The sequence below is a fragment of the Bidens hawaiensis genome, unplaced genomic scaffold (assembly GCF_021521415.1).
Source record: "Bidens hawaiensis isolate Kalapana, Puna unplaced genomic scaffold, B.hawaiensis_p1.1 tig00015918_1, whole genome shotgun sequence".
NCBI classification, from domain to species: Eukaryota; Viridiplantae; Streptophyta; class Magnoliopsida; order Asterales; family Asteraceae; genus Bidens; species Bidens hawaiensis.
This window is the reverse complement of record NW_027492426.1, coordinates 1-16180: the sequence shown is the minus strand read 5'-3', so window position 1 is coordinate 16180 and position 16180 is coordinate 1. Positions and strand designations below refer to the sequence as shown.

General features: G+C 43.4%; 1 protein-coding gene across 1 annotated transcript; it reads left to right on the top strand.

The window, feature by feature from the left end:
• Positions 1 to 3692: 3692 nt before the first annotated feature.
• On the top strand, positions 3693 to 8213 carry LOC143550027 (ethylene-responsive transcription factor CRF3-like). Its single transcript, XM_077040766.1, has 2 exons — positions 3693 to 3724; positions 7164 to 8213. The coding sequence occupies exons 1-2, from the start codon at positions 3693 to 3695 to the stop codon at positions 7975 to 7977; spliced, it is 846 nt and encodes a 281-aa protein (XP_076896881.1). The 3' UTR covers positions 7978 to 8213.
• Positions 8214 to 16180: the final 7967 nt, after the last annotated feature.

Genomic DNA, 16180 nt, shown 5'->3' with positions numbered 1-16180 from the left:
CATTAAGTTTGTGGTTTGAGAAAAGTGTATAATAAATCATTCTTGTTTTGAATAAGTATGCATGTTACCTCCAAAACATAAAAGGGAAAACGGGGGATGAAATGTACTCACCTCGATTGACGAATCGAGAAATAATAAATGATTGAATGTAGAAAGCTTGCGAACGAAACGAACGAAACCAACTTGAAAGCTAAATGAAAACGAATAAATAAAATATATTAATGAACTTGAACTTTAGTTGAAACTTCATTTGAAATATTGAACGAGAAGGTTCGGTTGTTAATCGGGTTACCGGTTAGTTTGTTAATGATTAGGGACTTGAACATAATTGATAATTAGAATAAAAATAATATCATATGATTGAGCTTTTAAATGGCTAAACCAATATTGAATAGAACGGGTTTAAATTCGGAGTTCGGTTTTATAAAAATGAATTGATAATAAGGTTTATAATAATATTATTGGTAAAGATAGAAATGATAATAATGATTTTAGAATATGTTATATATATAGATATATAAAATAATGATGATAATAATAATAGCAATAATTATTATTAATATTACTAATATAGTATAATAATTATAACAATAATTATTATTAATGATACTAATAATAATAGTTAAAAAATAAAAATCTTGGTATTAATTTGAAGTGTTGTTAATAAAAATAGTAATAATAGTAAATAATATTGATAATAAATAATGATACCATACTCGATGTCGGTTCAAGTTCTAAACGAGTCCACAAAATAAATATAATAATATTATTGCTAATAATAAATGATAAGAAATATAATTTTTAATAAATAATAATAATATGCTCCTTTAATAATATTAATAACAACTTTAATATTTATAATAATAATGATAATAATAATAGTTTTTTTAAAAGATAATAGTAATAATAATGCGTGTAGAACGCTAAGCAGCTTCAATGTTGGAGACTACATACTGCATAAACAACGAGATTCCGAACTAAGCAGGCAAATGCGTGTAGAACCCCAGTTGGGGAAAACACGGATGAAATTGCAGCTTCAATGTTGGAGACTACATACTGCATAAACAACGAGATTCCGAACTAGGTGCATATCGGCTCGAAAGGCTCGATGACACCCCCATCCCAAGAACATGGAAGAGAGCTCAATTACACAGGCTGCATGTAGATCAATTCCAAACTTGTAAAGAAAAGGCCTAGAGCCACTTCTAATGGAAATGATTCTCCTTATCACATTGACGCTGATGGTCTTACATTTATACATATGATCTGACCACACTGATATGCCGGTATTCACCGCATAAATAAGTGGGGAAGTAAGTCGTTGCGTGTGGAAGGCGGCAAAACCCGCATAAACACAAAAAACGGTAAAAATTTCTAAGGAAAAGATGAGGAAAACCTTCACGCATGTCAGTTATAGGTGAAGTTTGGTCATCCCACTAAATGAAAGTGACGGTCCTACCCGCACAATCATGATAGAGGAAACTGGACATTAACCTATTGACAACCACGCGTCGAAAGGTTAACTTATTCAAAACACTTAGAAAATTTCTAAAAAGATGAGGAAAACCTTCACGCAGGTCAGTTGTAGGTGAAGTTTGGTCATCCTAAGTGAAAGTGACGGTCCTACCCGTACAATCATGATAGAGGAAACTGAACACTAACCTATTGACAACCACGCGTCGAAAGGTTAACTTATTCAAAACACTTGGAAAATTGCCAAATTAAACTATAATATGCATGAGCAAGTCATATAACGTTTATAAAGCAAGTCATTAAGTGAAAGTGACGGTCCTACCTGCACAAACATTTATATTTCATAAAAAATTCAAACAATACAAGAATGGCCAGGTATTTACCCGCCTACAAAATATAAATCTATCCTAATGGTGGGAAGGGATCTCAAGGTTCAAACTTCAGGACCACTCCATCCAAACCCACTTGAACCCGCACCATAAGTTGGCTGTGGCGGTTCAAGGAAAGCCTTGAGAATAGTTAGCCCATCATCAGCAGCAGCAATCTCGTTCACCTTCTCCACCACCGGATGCGGGAAGGCAGCATACTGGTTCACTGCTTGGTCGTAAGCAGCTTCAGTGTCCACGTCATAAAGAGGGAAGTTGGAAGGCGGGATGCCTTGCTCAACAAACCCCAGACCAAGCAGGAAACCAGCCTTTTCCCCATCCTCATGAGAAGCGTTGAGGGCTGCGCTCATAGCATCGTCATATGATGTGTTCGTGAAGATCCGACGCACAACCTACAAAAAATTATATATATATATATATATATCAAAAACCTTTCTAAGTATAAAGAAAAGCGTAAAGATATTATGAAGCTACGCATACCTGCGACAACGCTTCTCGTAGAAGTCATTCCTTGGTAATCAGAGCTTCCTGGAAGGCAGCTTGAGCTTGGTCACGGGCGCGTTCGGCTTCATTTTTGTTAAGGTTGGCAAGCAACACTTCCTTAGCAGCAGCCTCTTCAACGCCCTTCAGCTTACGCTCAGTGCGGTCAAGCGTACCCTTCTGGTCCAGGAGCTCTTGGAGCTTCTTGGCGTCTTCTAAGGCCAAGGCATCATGAGCCTGCTGGAGCTTCTCTAATTTGGCTTTAAGTTCTTCGTTTTCAGTGCGTAGAGGCTCAGCAACAGCTTCAGCCTTGGTGGCCCTCTCGGTCGCGTTCCGTGCGGTTTCCTTGGCCAACCGAAGCTGTTCGTTAACAGCTTGGGTAGCCTTGGAACGAGCCTCGTGCCGAGCCTGAACCTCGACCTCGAGGTCCTTGAAGGCCTTCTCCTTCTCCGCGGCAGTGGCGGCAAGTCTCTTATTCTCCTCCCGGATCGCTCGCGCCTGAGCCACTTCCAGGCTACGCACCGTCTTTAACTTGTCGTTTTCACGACAGAGCAACTCAACGCGCGGCTGCATCCGGGCAAGGAGTATTCGGAGCTCGTTGGTTAGCCTACCCTCCTGGTAGCTAGCCATTGCCTCCCCCAATGCACCGCTGGGCGCGGCATGGCGCGCCCATTCGACGCAGTCCACAGCCGTTCGAAGGGTTGTTCCCCGGCGGATGTTCCACCGTGGAACATACACCTCATTGGAATCCGAAACTGCAAAAACAAAAAATAGTTAGGAAAAAATGATATATAAAATATATATAATTATATAGGCCAAAATAACCCTACGCACCTGTAGGGTCGACAACAGGCCGGTAGCCGCCAAACCCATCACCCAAACCTAAGGGATATCCATCCAAGAGGTCAGGGAGATGGGAAGGAGGCAGAGATTGGCTAGAAGCCCCAACCCTGAACATACATGATGAACCGGCCACGGACGAGGTAGTAGCCGGTGCCGGAGGAGGCATGGTTGAAGCCGCCGCGGTAGAGACCATCGGAGTTGAACTCACTGGAGGTAAACTCACAACCGTGGCCGCCGCTGCGGAAGAGCCCGCAGAAAAAATCACCGCCGGCTCAGTGAAGGATGCGGTGAAGATGGCACTGACAGCCGACGGAGATGACGTCACAATTGGAACAGTTGCCTCAACGGGGTGAGCAACTGAACCAACACTTGAAACAGGCGCAGCCGCCTGGGTCATCGCCTCGGGTAGGTTGACCAAACCTACCGTCGTAGGTCCAGAACTGCTCCTTCCCGCACCACTTTGGAATGCGGTTGCATCCACGCCTGCATGAAGACAAGATATTAAATATAATGGCGGAAAGAAAAGCGGTTAAGATAAATAGGTATACTAACGGGTTTTCTTAATCTTGAAGGTTCTGACGGGCGGGGACGAACCCGATGGAACTGGCCTCTTCACGCCAGTCACCGCCTTAGAACTTGGTTGCTCGGAGGTGACAGCTGTCTCAACCTCCGAGACAGTTGTCTCACCACCACCAGGGTTCCCCGCCGCCCCCTCGCTTTCAGTCTCGGAGTCAGACTGATCTCCTAGGTCGACGGCGGAGGTAACATTCGTCTTGCCCTTCACAGCGGCAGCTTTTTTCTTCCTCACGAAGACAGGCCCATCTGCGGATTCCTCATCAGAAGACAAAATTAGAGGAACTCCAGCAGAAGTCTGAGCATGCAGTGGGCGAGGATTAAAGAATCCCTTACCTGGCCGCGTGGCGCTCAAAATCTCGTGGCCCAGCGGGTACACCTCCACGAACCTATCCGCCGTTTGCTCCAAAATGGGCAACTCGTTCTCGAGATCACGAGTACCCAGTCGAGCGGGACCACCAGTTTCCCGCGGTTGCAGAAGCGATTGCAAGTTGTTCCCCTCTGAAAATAAACAGAAAAACAGTTAGAAGAAAAACCCTAAATCAGCAAAAAGAGATGGAGCATACGATAGGGAATAGAATTCGAACCGTATTCAAGGATGATAGGTACTTGCGGCGTCCCAGAACCGGCATCCTTCCATACCCGGCTCATCCCGAGCATCACCATCCCAGACTCCGCAAAGCGGTAAACCGGAGTCTGGATCCGGGAGATCTTGGTAAACCATTCAGTCTCCTGGTACTTGGAGGCGTGAAGGTTGGGGAGTGCTCTCCCGTTCTTGAACGTCATCGCTATGGGGACGACGCGAGCGGAGATATAGAAAAACTCCCGCTTCCAAGACCGAAGACTGCGCTCGGTAGCACAGATCTTCAAACCCTTGATCCGAGTGACCAAGGTATACCAGCCCTGGATGCACCTCTAGGAGTAGAAGGTCATCAGGCGGTCGACGCGGGGCTCAACGCCCAGAATGTGGCACACCCATTCAAAGTGGCGAACCTTAGCGATCGCCATTGGGTGTACCTCCGTCAAGTGTACACCGTGTTTCTCCAACACACGGTATACAAACTTCGTCAATGGGAATCTGAGATTCCCATACATGAAGAAGGAGGCATAAACCCCTATCTTGCCCTTGGGGGCATCATACACCGTCTGATGAGGCTCTGGAAACTCAGGCTCGAAGGGCTCGAGCATGAACTTCTTCACGATGTAGTGATACAGGTCGACGGAAAGAGCACACTGGCACTCGCCAGCAGTACTCTTATCGTCCTTGTCAGACGTGGACGTCGGGTTCTCGGTGTACACGTCAGACTCCTCGGCAGTAGCCTCAGGATCATGAATGGAAGACATGTTTTGGATGTAAAGAACGATTTCAGGAGAATGTTCGACAAAAAAAAAAAGTAGAGTATTCGCCGGAAATCGCTTAGAAGAAGAAGGAGGTGAAGGTGTAAGTTGAGATGCATCCTCTTTCCCCTTTATATACCCATCGCAATGAATACGATGAATTTAATGCGGGGGAGAGAGAAAAGCGCAGGCGCAATGAGACGACGACACGTGGAAAGCAAGCTGGCAACAGCTGTCGACAGGACGCGTGCCGTAAAATCCGCGCCCACGCGCCCGAAAACTCGCGCCCACGCGCCTGAAAAAGCGTCTGGAATGACCATATACTGTCACGTCGCCATAACTTCCTGCACGTCCTGAAACTGTCAGAAGAAACAGTCGGACGACGCTAACGTCCATTCAACAGTTTGGACTGTTCTTATCCTTTCACCAACTCTTCGAATTTCAAAAAGATTCAAAAAGATTCAAAGATTCAAAAATAAGAGGGAATATACCCTCTTACCTTGGAAAGCGAGAAACCATAAGACGAGTGCGGGTACAGTGTCAAGGCGAAACCCTTCACATACTTAGCACTTGCAGGGAATCAAAGCTAACAAGATACCTTGGGAAACAAGAAACCGTAAGACAAGTGCTGTTACAGTGTCAAGGAAAAACCCTTCACATACTTAGCACTTGCAGGGAATTGAAGCCAAGAAGGATCTTAAGGACCATGCTTGCGGGAAGAGAAATAACACCTCCGCATGACGGGAACGTTGAGAATTAGATTGTTTGAAGCTTCAAGATGGAATTGGTAGTTTAACATAACTGATCACTATGTCCAAAACTACCAAAACCTCGTGAAGAATCTATGCAAGTGAAACTCAACGCTCCCGACATGCGAAGGGGTTAAACACCTACCCGCATCATAACCAATGATCAGGCAGAAAAGTCGGGAATTTCTGCGAGTGACATTAGGAAAACTGCGGGAAGAATCCCCACGGAAAACCTTAAAACTAAAAACCCTTTTCAAAACCCCTTGCTTAAGTCCAAAAGTTCACCTCATTAACAATTCATGAGAAGAACAATGGACTGGGGGGACTTGAAGAGGTAGGTCCCAGCAGAACCCTGTTGGACCCGCAAGACTCACCTTGAAGAGGGACGTCTGCGCAAAGACCAACTGGATCCGCAGGACCCACCATGCTCAGAGAGATGAAGACCTTACGCATAGTACGCCAGCTGTTCTCGCAGGAAAAGCCTCCCAATGGTAAAGTACCCCGTCTGTTCCCGCAGCTGCGGATACAAGCCATGAGGGAAGGCTACCCGCACTAATAGTAAGGCTACACGCACAAGGCACTAACTCTTAATAATTCAGTAATGTCACCTGAAGAAGGAATGAGCAAGGTGGGAATACTCCCGCCCAAATGAGCCAGTCCGTACGCTTCTGGAAGATCTTTTGTACTATACCTGCCAAGGTATGGACAAAATAGACAAGATGTGACCAAAGCAGCCCATGAACCAATCACAGGGTGACAGCTCACCGACAACAGTACGAGGAGGAGCACGCTCTAGTACAAAATGTCACTATCAGCCGCTGCCTACCCACCAACTCCCATCGTGGCACGTACATAGCCCATGGTTGGTGAAAAAGGAATATTATACAACTGGCCATGTCACTATCAGCCGCTGCCTACTCACCAACTCCCATCGTGGCACGTGTGTAGCCTGTAGTTGGTGGAAAAGGAATATTATACAGTTGGCCGTACCTGCTTGGAAACCTACCTTCGGCTATAAATACTCCAACACCTTGGAACGGTATCATCATCTTACATTATCATATATCATTTGATATTATCTTACCTTCTCTAGCTATTTCTCTTAATATATACTTATATTCAGAGCAATCTAGTCTGATTCTCACGCCGGAGGGTGGTCACAAGGAGGAACCCCCCCCCCTTCTCAGTGACGAGCTCACGGTGTCTGTTTTGCAGGTCATCAGAAGAATAACCATCTTTGCCGGACCTAACCCTCGAGGGAAACATCTACTTAACCCTAAGATTATCCGTAATCTACCGGGGTCACTTAGTGTTTCTTCAGTGGAGTACGACAACGCCCGTGGGGGAAATGGGCGGCCGAGATTCGGGACCCGGTGAGACGTGTTCGGTTGTGGTTGGGTACTTATGATACCACGGAGGAAGCTGCCATGGTGTACGACAATGCAGCTTTTAAATTACGTGGCCCGTGTGCTTTGACTAATTTTGGTATGCCCCGGGCCACATATTCTACTTTTACTCCAGAAGTCGATGTGGATGTGGATGTTCCATCGACTTCTGGGTATGAGTCTGGTCATGAGTCAAATAATCATTTGTCTCCTACTTCGGTTTTACGTTTTGACACGGAGACCAACTCGAAAGAAGGAGTTGACCCGGTCAAGGACGCGGATGAGTGTCAATCGGGGATTGCCTCGAGTCAGGAGGTATCCGATGGTCAAGTGGTTCAAGATATTGGGTCTGGTCAATTTGATGAAGTGGAATACAACCGGTTAGAAATGGATATACCGTTTTTGAATAATCTATTTGATTATTCGACACCGGATGTGTCTCCAGACGATCATGATACATTATTTTTGAACAACTTTGACGATGTCGACTTACCTGACGATATCCTTTTACAAAACAAAGCCCAGACATCAGAGTACATAACCGACTATAGTTTTGATTCATCAATACCCTTTGATGAAGCACTTTGGGGTTATAACGCCAACAACACGTTATGGGATGAAGAGTTTGGAACGTGCAATGACATGATGCTTGATGCCACGTCATCTTCGATACTTAAAGTTGATGATCACTTTCAAGACATAACTGGCGACTTTCTTCCCACAGATGTTCTAATGACAGGGTGTTTCTAAAGTCTCAACATATTCTTCATTCTGTTGGACGATACGAGTAACTAATATCACTTGTATCGCCAAACAAATTTTGCGGTACTGGTGACAGTTTTGAAAAATGAGAGTAGTAATATATCTAGTTATATAATATTTAGGTTCTTTTTTTCATAATATGTATCTTCAGAAAAGAAGATTTGAGTGAGTTCTTGTATGGAAGCTAATAATTTGTGAAATGTTTATCGGATAATTATGTTTTTCGTAGTGTTATTTTCTTTAGTTTTTTAATATGATCACTAAACTTTCATTTGTTTGTTATTACTTATGATATTTAGCTGTTACTTATTTATGTACATTTATGTTGTTTGATGAAAGAACTATCAGGTTTTTAAAGGATTAAGACTAATTTATATAACTTACAAAATATTAAGTTTAGTAACAAAAAATAAAATAAAATTTTGAAGTATATACTATGTTAATATTATAATTGTATCACACGGGCAAGCGTGATTCTGGCTAAAAGGAGATCTCTCTCTTTTTTAATAATAATAATAATAATATTATTATTATTATTATTATTATTATTATTATTATTATTATTATTCAACCGGTCGGTAAGGAAGTATTTAGTCGGCTATTTGGTCATGAGATTTAAAAATTAAGCACGCCTGGCGGGTCGGGTTTACAAGTCCAAAGGCAAGTAATGAGAAAGTGTGGTACAGTGGTAGTGGCCCATGGTTCACTTTTCAGTTTTCACGTTTAAATTGATTTCTTGAAAAACCAATATTTTATGGAAAAAGATTACATTTATTTTTATTTTAATGAAATGTGGGTTTTTTTAGTAAACACATGCATATATATAATTTGTCCTTTAAAGATTTATCAGAGGAGAAAAATTAATAGAATAATAATGATATCTAACGATTTTTACTTTTAAAAACTTCTTTTGTATATTAAAGATTTAGCTAAGTTTGTATATTCAAGTTATTGATGAAGTTAAGTTATTTTTGTCTCTTAGAGTTTTATCTAATTGGAATGGACGTTTATTTTCTATTATTTAAAAGGGAAACATTTGTTTTTGCTAAATGCCCAAACATAATGATTAGGTTATACCTAGTTTATTTTTGTTAGATACATCCTAAAGTTTTATACAATTTAACTTCCAAATTTTTGGTTCTTATACAACATATTAACAGTTTAGATATTTTTAACTGCTTGTTTTATTCTAATATTCAGACATGTTGAATAAATGATTTTGAAATTTAGAACATAAAAAGTTAATCAATTTAAAATGGCTAAATCGAAATTTGTAAAAGCCTAATAAAATGAATCTATGACGGGCAAGGTAATATGAATAAGCGGTTGTGATGTTCTCCAATTCGTGATACATGAAAGGGGTTTTTGCATCATAATCACTTTATCGTGTTTATTTACCACGTTATTTTCCAAATTAGACGGTTAAAAGTGAAATATAACTATATTTTTAATAGAGACAGGCATGCTTATGCATTTTGTTGAATGTGACCGGTGAACTTTAAGAATTGAACACTTCTATCCCAAGACAAGTTGTCATTCTTCCACATATGTTGGACCATGATATTAACGATATTTATGGCTTTCTTTATTTGACTGTTTTTTTGTTTTTACAAAACCGCCACAAAATCAGCGATTGATTTAGAGGTGGTGTCACTAGTACAAAAGGAGGCTTTAGGAGCGTTGAATGTTTTATACGTTTATTAGAGGGGTCTAATATATATGAATTAATTTCATATATACCCTTACGAATATTATAAATATTATATATACCCAAATAAAGATTAAAATATCATATATGCCTTTACAAAGTAATTAAAAAAAAATATCATATATGCCCCTATTCGTTAATAACAATTTAAAAAATGACAATTTTATCGTTATTTTTCTAAAATTCCAACTTTCATATATGCCCATTTTTTACCGAATAGACCATTCTCCCCATTTTCATTATATAACGTGCCTGTACCATATTTTATTCTTTAAATTGTGATCGACATTTCTCATAGACGACAACCAAATTGTCTCTCGTCACTTCAAAATTGCAAACCCTTCGAAGGTTTATCGCAGCGAATGACCTACATTGTAAGTCTTTTGTCGCATCTAATCGAACCATGGTTATATGGTCATTTTTTAAAGTTGTTTTTAATGAAATATGCATATGTATTAATAAGTTTGTAAGGTCATATATGATATTTTTAGTTTTACGTTGGTATATATATGATTTTTAATATTTGTAAGGGTAAATATGAAATTGACGTATACTTCTTTTTTCCGTAGAAATCTGATTTCATTTTTGAATAATACGAAAACATATAATTGTTGAAAATTTATTTATATGTCAGTTTTTTATGAGGAATAATTGTAGTAGGTTACATATCATGTGTGTTTTATGACAAACCTTAATTCTCACTCAAAGGCTAGCTTGTTTGTCCATGAGAAAGAAGAACCAAATCAAACCTTCCCTCATTATTATGTCTCAATCCTGTTTTTTCTAATATATAACCCTTTTTTAATTCACAAAAAAAAAAAAAAAAAAACCTATGTATGATATTTGCCTATCATTCAACGTGTATTAATTTTATAACTTTTCAATAGTGTTTAGTTGTAGTATAGTAATATTATAACATACCTTATATTAGTTACATACTGGGTTTATATATGTATATATATTAATTATATCAAATGTTGGTGGAAACCAAGGATTCATGAGATGTGTCAAAATGATGGTATGATGATTACAGGAAACCTTTATAATTTACACACAGTGAGCGTGTAGTCTGTGGATCATGGTGGTGATGATGTTTGGGACCTGAAGCCACGTGACCGCTGTGTGTGTATATATATATGTATATATATTATAGGATGCATGCATGAGCATGACGGCCATGGTTTAGTTAACTTTTTTCTGTTATGGTTTTATACTTAGATATGTTTTATTATAATTGTTATGGGATTTTTAAAGTCATAACGTAAATGAAAAGGTAAGATGTTGGCCAAAGCATAAAACAAATATAAAGCCAAATGTAGATATTAAAAAACATATTATTCGTGGTGTTAAGATATTGTAAATTATGAAGAATTAAAAACATTAATTAATTAATTAATACAAATATGATATAAACATGTGTGGTTTTATATCTAACTAACGAGTACTAAATCAACTATCTATCTTTCTTTTTTTCCTTTTTGGGTTTGACATTGAGGCTTGTTTAGAAAAAAAAAAGTTGGTTTAAAATATATAGTAGTTCAAGACTTTTTAACGGTTTTCAAGATTATTTTATTATAAAATGAATCGTTACTGATTAATAGTTTTTTTACATTACATCATATAGTTATTTTTCTGGATATATCATCTATCTATCTACTCTAATAAAACAAAATCTCTTATTTAGATCACATCTTATTTTATGTTTGCTATTTGTGCCTATCCGCATTATACTTCATTTTTATAAAGCTCATCCTTGCCGACTTTGTTAAATATGAAAAGAGTAGACTCCCGTCATTTTATCTTGTCTAGTGATTGAGCAGTCGATTTGTTTCTATTTTTGCCCCATCTTTGATATGTGGCACTGAAATACTTAACCATTGCTAGAGTTTAAGGCCAAGATGTTTGAGTAAACTGTGATATGAGGACCAACCCTCAATATTTACTTACATTTGAGCTCAAAATCTCAAATAGAGGTTCACTATTATCAAATTAATTATTTGCTAAGGTTAAGAGTTATTCGTGTTAGTGGGCCTTGTAGGGGTATGGTACTAAACCCGGCTTACGACCTTAATTTATTATGCTTGGCTTATTTTATTATATGGACTAACACAATATTATTGGGCTGAGGGGGTTTTGTGGAGGTAACCCTAACTGGGCTAGGCCCATTAGGGTACCATGATGGTGGCCATGAGGCTCCCTATATAAGGAGGTCTCCACCTCCTTATTAAGGGTTGTTGTTGTTCTCAATAAGAGCCACCACCATAACCATTTTTGTGTCTGTAAACAAGAGATCCTTGAGATTTCTTAGCAGTCACCTCCACACCCCCGAAACCATCGCAGATCTCAAGCTACCGGAGAAGAAGATCGGGTCGTGGTTCGTTCATCTCGAAGACCGGGGAATATCGTCATGGATCAGGTCAGATTCATTTCATGTTTCTTCATTGGCGCCATCCGTGGGACCGGCAACGAGCTACCCTTCGATTTTCGTCTCGGTTCTCAGATCTGTTCATCCATTATTCCAGATCTGTGAAGTTTACAGAAAGATGCTTCAAGATTTGTTCTATTAAAGCTCAAAAAGATCCATAGATCTAAAAGATGCTTCCAGATCTGTGCAAAAATGAAGCTGAAAAAGATTTGTAGATCCAAAAAAGAAACTACCTGATTCGGACGGTCAAGCCTCCGGATCTGTGATGGTTTTAAATTCTCTTCACTCCGAGCTTCAGATCTATCTAGATCTGGTTTACAGATCTAGATCTAGAATGGAAGAGACACCATATACTGCGCCATCGCCATCGCGGAAAAATGTGATGGCCGCACGTGCACCATCGCAGATCAGTACTCCGTCATCACTTGCGCTCCCGCAAAAACCAACATGTGGGGTGGAAGACGACTCCATGCTTGTGGCGCAGAAGACTACGCTGCCATGCATGCGCGTCCGCAAAAACCCACCATGCGGGTCGGAAGACGACTCCATGCCTTTGGTTTTGCGCAGAAGACTTCACCGCCATGCATGCGCGCCCGCGAGTCACCACTCCGCCGCCATGCAAGGGCACTGCGGAGGATCAAGATTCTGCTACCATGCATGAGCGCTACCGGAGATCAAGTCTCCGCTTCCATGCATGCGCAGTGCCGAAGATCAAGACTCCGCCGCCATGCATGCGCGCCCGCTAGTCACCACTCCGCCGCCATGCACGTGCCCCCGCGGAAACCACTATGCGGGTTGAAAGACGAATCCATGCCGTTGGTTTTGCGCAGAAGACTCCGCCGCCATGCATGCGCGCCCGCGAGTCACCACTCCGCCGTCATGCATATGCCCCCGCGGAAACCACCGTGTGGGTCGGAAGACGACTTCATGTCCTTGGTTTTACGCAGAAGACTCCGCCGCCATGCATGCGCGCCCGCGAGTCACCACTCCGTCGCCATGCATGCGCGCTCGCGAAACCACCATGTGGGTCGGAAGACGACTCTATGCCTTTGGTTTTGCGCAGAAGACTTCGCCGCCATGCATGCGCGCCCGCGAGTCACCACTCCGCCGCCATGCAAGGGCACTGCGGAGGATCAAGATTCTGCTACCATGCATGCGCGCCACCGGAGATCAAGTCTCCGCTTCCATGTATGCGCAGTGCCGAAGATCAAGACTTCGCCACCATGCATGTGCGCCCACGAGTCACCACTCCGCCGCCATGCATGCGCACTACCAAGGATCAAGATTCCGCTGCCATGCATACGCGCCATCGGAGATCAAGTCTCCGCTTCCATGCATGCACACCGTTAAGGATCACCACTCCACCGCCATGCATGCGCACCACCTCCGCCGAGGAGCCACGCCTCTAACTTGCTAGATCCACGGAGTCCGCTTGTCTGCACCGCGCTTGATAAAAAGCAAATTTTACAAAGTATAAAATGTCCAAGAAATTTATACACGTGCGAAGGAAAAACCCGTTTATAACCGCAATCCGGGTATCAACACCTGCGGGTTGGCAACGCCACCCACGGATCTTAGCCGCGATCCGCGTATCAACACCTGCGGGTTGGCAATGCCATCAACACCTGCGGGAAGATAAGTTAACCTCGGACTCCGGCAGGTTAAGTTATTGATGGCGTGTTAATCACTCATGGCGGGACCCTCTCGTTTCGCATGCAAGCTCTGATAGATCAACACAATATTCACCAACAATCACGGTAATCCAAAGCACCTGGTGGACCGCCTCGGGCTCCCGCGAGCTACGTGCAAAACTTCCGGCGAATGAATTCCACCACTATGGCTTCCGCAGACCACATGAAAGCTCCGAGTAAAACCAGGGCGGGTCGATTCCGCCTCCCGCAGGCATTATGCGTGCTCCATACTCTAGTAGACCAACTCCACCACCAGTCACATGTGAGTAGACGTGCTAAAAGCCGTCCGTGGCAGGTCATATACGCGGACTGCAAGACGTGACAGCCGCTCAACTCCCGCCATGCATGCGCGCTCAACTCTCCGCCATGCATGCGCGCCCGCGAGTCACCACTCCGCCGCCGTGCATGCGCACTGCCAAGGATCAAGCTTCGCGGCCATGCCTGCGCGCCCGCGAGTCACGACTCCGCCGCCATGCATGTGCAAGCTTGATTTTGATTTTGCATACATGTTTCACACTTCCCTTTATTAATTTTGAGCAATATGACAACATTGTATTGACATCAAACTAAAAATAAAACGAAGTAAAACATACATGCGCGAGCTTCAAGCTCAGACGCGTTAATGAGTTTTAACTCAAAAACATCAGGGCCTTAGCCCAATAATATGAGCCTTAGCTCAAATTACTCATAGCATCCATCCTACGTATTGCGCAGCTGGACCATAAAAATACCTAAGCACAACTAAGGCAAAGCACATGCCAAAGCATAGTTGTTAGGGTCTCAGGTCGGGGCCGCGCATGGGATTATAATGGATATAGGCAGAGTAACACATACTGACACGTAAAGGCTAAAAAACTCACATAATTCCCTATAATAAATGCACGATAACGTCGCGCAAAAGAGGAATAACGAAATGCCAAGGCACGGTCAGCATATTCAGAATATCGCAAAATAACTTGAAATATGACAACTGTTAAGAATTAAGTAAAAATAATTTCCTTACAACCTTGTTCAAGTTTCAATGTGTAAGCATACCTTATATTCAACAAGCACACGCATGCGCCACCGCGGTTCGATACACCGCCACCACGCATGCGCCACCGCGGTTCGATACACCGCCACCACGCATGCGCCACCGCGGTTCGATACACCGCCACCACGCATGCGCCACCCGCGGTTCGATACACCGCCACCCACGCATGCGCCACCGCTGTTCGATACACCGCCACCACGCATGCGCCACCGCGGTTCGATACACCGCCACCAGGTTCGATACACCGCCACCCACGCATGCGCCACCGCGGTTCGGTACATCGCCACCACTCATGCGCCGTCGCAGATAACCATCTGGCCGCCATGGTGCATGCCACCATGCATGAGTTCCACCGCTATGAAGCAGCAGCGCGCCACCCACGCATGCGCGCTGGCGCCGAGCACCGCACCACCGCAATCCAACACCTCGCCACCGTGCATGCGAATCGCTAAACAACACACCGCCATCATACTTGCGGATCACCAATACACAATCACGTCACAAAAGAACACTGCGCCACATGCGTGGGCGTCGTCGCGGAACAACACCGCGTCATTATGGATGGGCGCCTCCAAAAATTTGGTTTCTTGCATCCGCATCACTGTTCAAGTAGGAAGACATGAAGGCCGTCATCACGAAGACCACCATGCTTGTTATTTGTAATCCGTTCACGGCGTGTCAACCGTTTTCTCATGCGCGTAGGCGGACAAAAACAGGCACGGCGGATTAACACCCCGCCACCGCGGATCACATATAGCGCCATTGTAACGCAACAGCGCCACTATAGCATGGTGGAATACAAGCCACGTCGCATGCGTGCAGCCACAGATCACCAATCCACCACTTGTGGAAGACTTTGCCACCATCCATGCATGCGTCCACGCGGATGAGCATTCCACCATCATGCATGCGCGGGCCGCGGATAATGCACTACCCCGCCATCCATGCATGCAGCCGCGGATCAACATTCCACCACCTATGAAAGTTTCCAACGCCATGCATGCGCACGCAACCATTCGCCATGCATGCGCGCTCAACTTTCTGCCGCCATGCATGCGCGCCCGCGGATCACCACTCCGCCGCCATGCATATGCGACCTTGGATCACCATTCCGCCACCATACGTACGCACCGCCGGGATCAAGAATGCCACCATGCATGCTCGCCAGCTGGTCACCATTCCGCCGCCATGCACGCGCGCACCGCGGATCCTCACTCCGCAGCCATGCATGCGCGCCTGCGGAAACCACCATGTGAGTTCGAAAGACGACCCCATGCTTTTGGTTTTACGTAGAAGACTCCAACGCCATGCATGTGCACGCAACCCTCTACCAT

Coding starts and splice junctions, on each gene's coding strand:
- LOC143550027 (XM_077040766.1), top strand. CDS start 3,693: ATGGCGGAAAGAAAAGCGGTTAAGATAAATAG. Junction 3,725..7,163: donor AAAGCGGTTAAGATAAATAG/GTATACTAACGG, acceptor GTGTTTCTTCAG/TGGAGTACGACAACGCCCGT.